At 43.7% G+C, this 7,141-nt stretch overlaps 1 protein-coding gene across 1 annotated transcript; it reads right to left on the bottom strand.

Annotated features, from left to right (window-relative positions):
* Nucleotides 1-202: 202 nt before the first annotated feature.
* On the bottom strand, nucleotides 203-2,788 carry FGFBP3 (fibroblast growth factor binding protein 3). The gene is made up of 2 exons (XM_081911491.1): nucleotides 2,655-2,788; nucleotides 203-1,670 (listed from the first exon to the last, which is right to left on the bottom strand). The coding sequence occupies exon 2, from the start codon at nucleotides 1,578-1,580 to the stop codon at nucleotides 795-797; it is 786 nt and encodes a 261-aa protein (XP_081767617.1). The 5' UTR covers nucleotides 1,581-1,670; nucleotides 2,655-2,788; the 3' UTR covers nucleotides 203-794.
* Between the last annotated feature and the right edge of the window lie 4,353 nt (nucleotides 2,789-7,141).

Here is a 7,141-nt window from a genome sequence, read left to right as displayed (position 1 = left end):
CTAAGCTGGTTTTGGACTGGTTAGTGGCTGGTTGAGAGGCTGCCTGGGACCTTCATGTATGCTAAGTTGCCTTGCATTTCATCCTGCTTTGGAGGGATACAAACACATTTAAAAAATACATAAATAAAAGTTTGTAAAATGTGATAGCATTGATACTAATAGCAGAGATTTCGACACTGTGTAATGAAATAACAAGCACAGGTTGCTGTAAAATAATTTCATTTATTATTATCATTAATGTAATTACGCCCAGTAGCATCTATTGTGTTAGAGAAAGAACCTTGCGATTATTTTTTAGACATGGCAAACCCAAATATCTTTTATTAGCTGAGAATTAGCTACTTGATTGTGGGTAGGGAATAAACAGCCTGATGCAACAGGACAGTTTACTTAACAGCTGGAGCACATCTAGCATGGAAGGAACAATATGTCTTTCGTCTTAACCTACCTTTTTCTAGTGCACACACTTGGCCACTTTGTTAGCAGCTGCTGCAGGATTAGTAGGAATGAGTAAGTTATACATCCCATAAAAGCACAACTGCCGCATCCTGCCTCCCCTTCCTCACTGCCCCAAATCTTCACCCACGCTCTGTTGGCGCTCAAAAACTCCCATCCCACTTGACTCTATTCACCCCTGCCTCCATTTTGCCCTCGTCCCAAACCACCACATTTGCCTTCATTCCTTCCAACACTATCTCTACCTAGGCTGTCTGCTGTACACTCTGCCATTAACCCCCCTTGCCTTTAACCCTCCCCCCCACCCCATGCCCCACCCTTCTCCCAATTCTCCAGGTTCAGCCGTTCCAGAAATTCACAAAGAAGTTACATAGCGAATGCCACTTCTCTTCGCAGTAGGCCTCGACCACGCCTGCATTGAGCTCTGTGGGCTGCTCCGTGCCTCCTGCGACCGATGTAGGTTGCATGCTGGAGGGCTGGGTTGGGGCCGCTGAGGAGCCGGGGCCTCCTTTCCTCTTCCCCTCTTTGTTTCGCTTGGCTGGGGCCTCCGCCTTGGCTGGGCTGCTGATTGCCCTATTCCTGGGCTCCTGAGGTGGCTTCTGCGGGGCTGGTGCATCCTTGGCACGGCCTTTCCCCTTGGATCTACCTTTAGCAGTTCCCTCAGTGGCCCCTGGGGCGTCAGTGCTGGGAGCGGTGGGCACCAGGTGTAGCTGCGCTTCAGAAGTCCCCTTCTTGCTACTGCAAAGCCGGGATTTGAGCGGGCTGCCGTCCTGGCATGGGTGCTGCTTCTTGCGGAGTTTGCCCAGGATCTGCTTCCAGAACTGGCGGCCTTTGGAGCTGTAGGCAGCGCATAGCTCTGGCTGGCCCCGGTAGACACATTGCTGCCTCTTCCCACCCTCCTCTCCAGGCTGGTGGCAGCTGAGCAGGAGTTCGGTGGCTTCTTCGCCAGAGATCACCTGCCAACTGCACAGGTGTTTGTCACGGGTGGAGAACTGTCCAGACTGTGCCCATGGCGAGGAAGCGGGCTTCACTTTTTCGCTGCTCTCTTTGATCTTCCTGCCGGTGGTGCCTTCCAGGCAGCTCAGGAAGAGAAGGGTGAGCGGAAGGGCTTGGGGGAGCCTCATTTCCTGAAGTCAGGGGAGCTGTTGACATTTATCATTCAAAAGCATCCGTGATAGAATCTCAGGTGAGGGGCCCTCTACCTTCCCAAAGTCCTATAGAGGAGAGAGATATAGGTCAGCTGTGGACACACACTGGGCAGATAAAGATGAGCAGTGATAGCTCATTGCAAGCAATGCATTCTTCTTATCTCAAATTCTCAAACCTTCACTGGCATAAAATTCTTTTTAACTCACTGTGTGACCCTCAGCAGTGGGTAACGCCTCCAGTGCCTACCCTCTGTACAAAGCAGACACTGGTTATGTTTGTTATGCATGTGTGACAACCTGGTATTTTGTGTTCCTAACAGCACCCCCTGGGATACCCAAAAGCTTTTATGCAGTTATATCAATGGTGCTGGATTTTGGTAGTAAGCAAAACTCCTCTGCATCTTTTGTTTTACACAGAGAAAGACTAAAAACTTGGCAATCTTAAGTAGAAAAGCCACCCCTGTCTACATTCAACAGAGGAGTTGCATTCCTGTTTGAGTGCCATCCATGTGGTTAAAGGGATTGTCCTGACAACATTATGGCAACATTAACAAACAAACACAAATTCGTTTAAGATGCATTCAGAGTAAGCACCATTGTTCTCAATTGGCTTACGTCTGAGTAAACACATATAAGATTGTGTTGTTAGAAATCTATCAGATTTCTTTCTATGATACCAGAAAAGTGATAGCAAGGTTTCGTTGAAGTGCTCTTTTCTACTGCTGCCTTCCTCTCTTCTCCACGCCCCCGTCCTGCTTTTAACAAAGACATTTCAAACTCCCAATTTCTTTCCTGCTTTCCAGGTTTTCTTTCATGCATTTTCCAAATGCAAACCATCTCTCCAGTTTGGTACTGCTCTTAAGACATAATGAATCTGTTGGTTCATTTGGATGTGAGATCACTGGTTGCATGGTGCAAAAAACAAATATTTTTGCTTATTGCAGCACCAAAGAAACCGCATGGGAGGATCCCCAAACTTGTCACCAAGCTAAATTAAACAGTTCCAGTACTAATCCCCCCCCCCCCACTCCTTCTGGCGGTTATACTTACAGTTCATTGCAAGAGGCAGAGAGCTCTCCAGGAAAACTGCAAGCCTGCATGTAACTGTAGTCTCTGTTAGAGAACTGTACAGAGCATGCATGTGTTATCAACAGTCCAGTAGGGGCCAGCCACAACCGAGGCCCCTCCCCAGTTTTATGCATGCAAACACACACACACACACACACACACGAGAGAGAGAGAGAGCGCAAGAGGAGAATCCTGAAAAACAAACCTCTTGACAAAGAGCAATCATGTTGTGTTCTTTATGTATTTATAGGCAACGTACTGAATAGCTAAATAAATATGATCCCAATACTCACTGGCAGAATTTGTTACTGCTCATCTCATAGTAGCCCCCACTATCTGCTCTGTTCAATTTAATCACTCTACAGCATTAGCTCTATTGCAAAGTAATGATCATTCACGGTGCCCATTCAAATAGTTCTTACTATTAAGATGGCCATGGCAGGTTCTGCTCTTTGTAGGCGAAAGCGTTTCATTTACTTAGACTACAGCCATTTGTTTTGTAATGTTGCCTAACACCTCAAAAATGAATTTAACTGTCAAGGAGCCAAAGCTACACAACTTTAATGACAACTGTCTGCCGAATGTTTGGAGCAATGAAATCAACTCTCCCTTTAAGTTTGTACCACTTTTAGAGAGAGAGAGTACATAAGATGTTGTTTTGCTGGTACATGACTGCAACCAGATTGAATAAAATTGTACAGAACACAGTCACACAAAATGTAAGATCAAGCCTTTTCAGTTAATCTTTTTTGTTGCAAAGGTAATTTGTTGGAAGCCTACAGAGCTTGAAGCTCAGTGACTGCTAAAGTTTTTTCCCAAAAAAATAATCTCTACTGCAGTTGCTATTATTATTATTATTATTATTTTACAATGCAGCCTTGTAAATAAGCGTGCTGAAGTTGCTAGCCGATTAAACATTGTGCTAGTCTGCCCGTACATAGCAGTGTTGCTCATTTGTAGCATGTCATTGACCTTGAAAGGGGGGGGGGACAGCTTGAGAGAGATGGATAGTTCTTCTTTAATTTTAAAAGTTTCGTACTTGGTAGAAGTGACTGAACTGGTGGTTTACTTACAAGTCAGTCATAATGTAATTTTATGGTGTTAGTTGTAGAGTTTCTTTCAAATGTGTATGGAAAAGAAAGGTATACATATTTTAAATAAATATTGTTAAATAATTACATTTCCCCTCCTTTTGCAACACAGCAGATTTAATACAACGGCTGCACGAGCTATTTTCATAGTCTCATCATCTATTCAAAAGAGCAAATTAGAGACAATAATCCATTTTTCAGCATAAAGGAGACACCTAGTGGCCATTTTTTAAAAAAGCAGGGATGCCTTCTCTTCTAATACTGTAGTGCAGGGGCTACTGAAAGTGTATCCTGAGAGGTTTCTTACACCTTTTTCTTTGCAGAGGCTTTTTTTTTTAGAACATCTGAAAAGGGCACAAGATGTGAAATACTGAGTACAGTATTCTGATTACTTGAAATTAATTGTTGTGAGAAGTTATTCGCTGCTCTAAGTGTTCAGACTCTGATCAGTTAAAAATGTAAACCAACATAAATAAATGAGATTAATGTTCAAAGGTAATCTCAGAATTCACTCTCTGTGTAGGATTTCTCCATGCAATCTGACTGAATAGTACCAGACGACTGGTAGATTGTTCATACACAGAGGCTTTCCACAAATAGCTTATACATGTATAAGCTTTATGTTTGGAGGGCAAGAAGAGGTTTTCTGTCATGATCCTGATTCCCTTCCATTTACTGAGTCTATATAATTATTATACAGTGTCTGTGGGAGAAGCTTCAGAATTGCTCACAGCTTCCCTTTAAGGCAGGGGTCACTCATGCTGCAGTTACAGTGCTGTGGCAGGAAAAATGTGGCTCGCATCTCTATCTCTAGTGGGTCTGCAACAGACACGAGTTTTGGAGCAAGAACTTTCTATTTCAGATCCTTACAGTGAAACCCTAAGGATAATTACTCAGAAGGACAATGCACTATTATGTTCTATGGAGCTTACTTACTTCCAGGAGTGTGTACATTGGATTGAACCACTTACCTGGGAGAAAATCCCATTGAAACATACCTCTGAGTAAACATACTGTTAGGAAGGTTGCACACCACCCTTAATCTCTGCCAAGGGGGTAGCCAAATTCCTGGGAGTTCCAGGAGATCACCCATTGTTGTGTTTCTGTTGGAAAAATCAAGACACAGCGGAGGCTAGTGTCTTTTAAGAAATATGGTTCATTTTGTACCTTCAATGGATGGGGTACAGAACATTATATCCCAAGAGTGTCTCTCCTTGCCCCTCTCATAGCTTCAGCAAGGCTGGGTCCAAAGAAGTGCTCAGTCATGGCTTCTAATTTCTCAGTGTAACCTCCTCCAGCCAGTGCCAAGATGGTTTTGCGTATTTCCTCCTTCTTTCCGGAATACCTTTAGATTTCAAAAAGGACAAATTTTCCTGTGACATCACACACATACACACCACCTCCTGGTTGGGGAGGGGGACAGTTCTTTTCCATTGCCAATGACCCTAAATGGCTAAATACTGGTTCCCCATTGTTGCTTAATAGCTCTGCATTTAACGAGCCTGGCCAGGCTCATTTGCTAATTGTCTGGCACAGTTCTGCAGCTTCTATTTCCCCCTCATATCTCAAGTATTATGTAAATACTAGTGTTTATTAATTTCTCCTATTCACTAACAGACTCTGGTACTCTAGATCTATGACACTATCAAACCAGCTTTCAAGCCTCTGTCAACTTCCCTGGTGCAGCTTACTGGCAATCATAATAGCCAGAAGGTAGGCAACCCCAGCCTTCATTTGGATGCAAAATTGCACTTTCTTATATCACTTGCATACCATGATTTAAAACATGAGCGGCTTCTGCCTCACACTGTGGAAATAGGACTTGGATAGAATGAAAATGCATTGATCTAGGGAAGAAAGAGGTCATTTTCAGCCTGAAATACACTGCACAGTTATCATCCTGCGTGTTACTGAAATCTCTGAGACAATTACCTTAAGCTTCTGAACCAAAGGATTTATTAGCACACCACACTGGCTTGAACATGAAGCAGCTCATAATGACAGGGGCGATAACTATGGTTAGCTTTCAAAGCAGGACTGCACTGTTCTGAGAACATCTGATACCCTCTCAGGAGCTCAGCCACTGGGAACAGATAGATTTCTCTGAGAATGAAAGCAAAGCTTTCCAAAGAAGTATTGCCGTTCACTGAAATCTGTCCTTGTAAGTCTAATTTTCATATGGCTTTAATGCTAACCTTGATTGTGTTGCTTTTTACACTCATTTCTACTTAGAATCCACTACCGTGGCTGGCTTTGCCCCAAAGGCCAAGTTCAGCATGGAGGCTGCTCAGCTCTTAATCATCTGACATCACCTAACAATGTTAGGTGACCAGCTTTTTTTGTAGTGCAAACCCACCTAGTGTTGCACTTGCAGACAGCCTTGTGCAGTGCTTTAAAGCCTCACCGATGACCAGCTGATTAACAGGGTTTCAGAGTGCTATGCGTAACATGGGGATTTGTAGATGCCACCAATCAGATGACCAACTTTCCAATAGACAAATAGTTGCTGTTGCACTCAGGTCTTGTGAGCTTCCTAAAGGCCCCTATGAACTAGATGGTACTTTGGCCTAATCCAGTAGGACTCTTCTCACGTTTTTAAAAGCCATATGTTGTCCCCCAAAAGCAGCCAACAATATGAGGAGGCTATTTTGAAGAGGGTATGGACTGAGGATGGGATAGTGACCAAGAACCCACAGTTCCTTAGTGTAAACATAACAAAAATGGGAGGCTAATGAGGTTCTCCAAAAACGAGCTATGACTAACAAACAATTTCATTTTTCACTTCCTGCTAGTATGACTGCTCCAAAATGAACTAAGATTGTCAGCTGAGGACACTGTCCTTCAAGTCTCACTTCAACCAGAAAAGTCACTATCCACAGCATACATTTAATGCACATTTAAAGGGCATAGCTTCCCTCAGATAATCCTGGGAATTGTAGCTTGTGTGTTAAATCATGTGCTTCGACTCTAGTAGTCTCCAGATTTTCTGGTGTGAACTCTCAACATCCCTGACTGTGGCTGATGGGAGTTGGCTCCAACAACAGCTGGCCACAGGTTCTCCATCCCAACACAAGGTGATATCATCATCATCATCATCATCTAGACAGCTGAGGCACGTTCTTCCTTCTACCAAAACAGATGCTCAGGACAGCTGCTGGAGTGATGCACAGGTGTCAGAATGCATGGGAACACTGTATTGGTAGAGAAACTAGGAAGTTTATTTGCATGACCAGGATGAACATATGTGGAGGTGAATCAGGAGACAGGAACAGGGAGAATGACAGGGATGAATGTGGAGGTGGAGGTATATTCACAGCCTGTTCTTTTCTTCCCACAGACCTTGCAAGCTGTGAAGATATCGATCAAAATGTAAACACG

This window comes from Podarcis melisellensis, assembly GCF_964234715.1.
Source record: "Podarcis melisellensis genome assembly, chromosome: 5".
NCBI lineage: Eukaryota > Metazoa > Chordata > Lepidosauria > Squamata > Lacertidae > Podarcis > Podarcis melisellensis.
This window is presented reverse-complemented; position numbering and strand designations above follow the sequence as displayed.

Coding starts and splice junctions, on each gene's coding strand:
- FGFBP3 (XM_081911491.1), bottom strand. CDS start 1,580: ATGAGGCTCCCCCAAGCCCTTCCGCTCACCCTTCTCTTCCTGAGCTGC.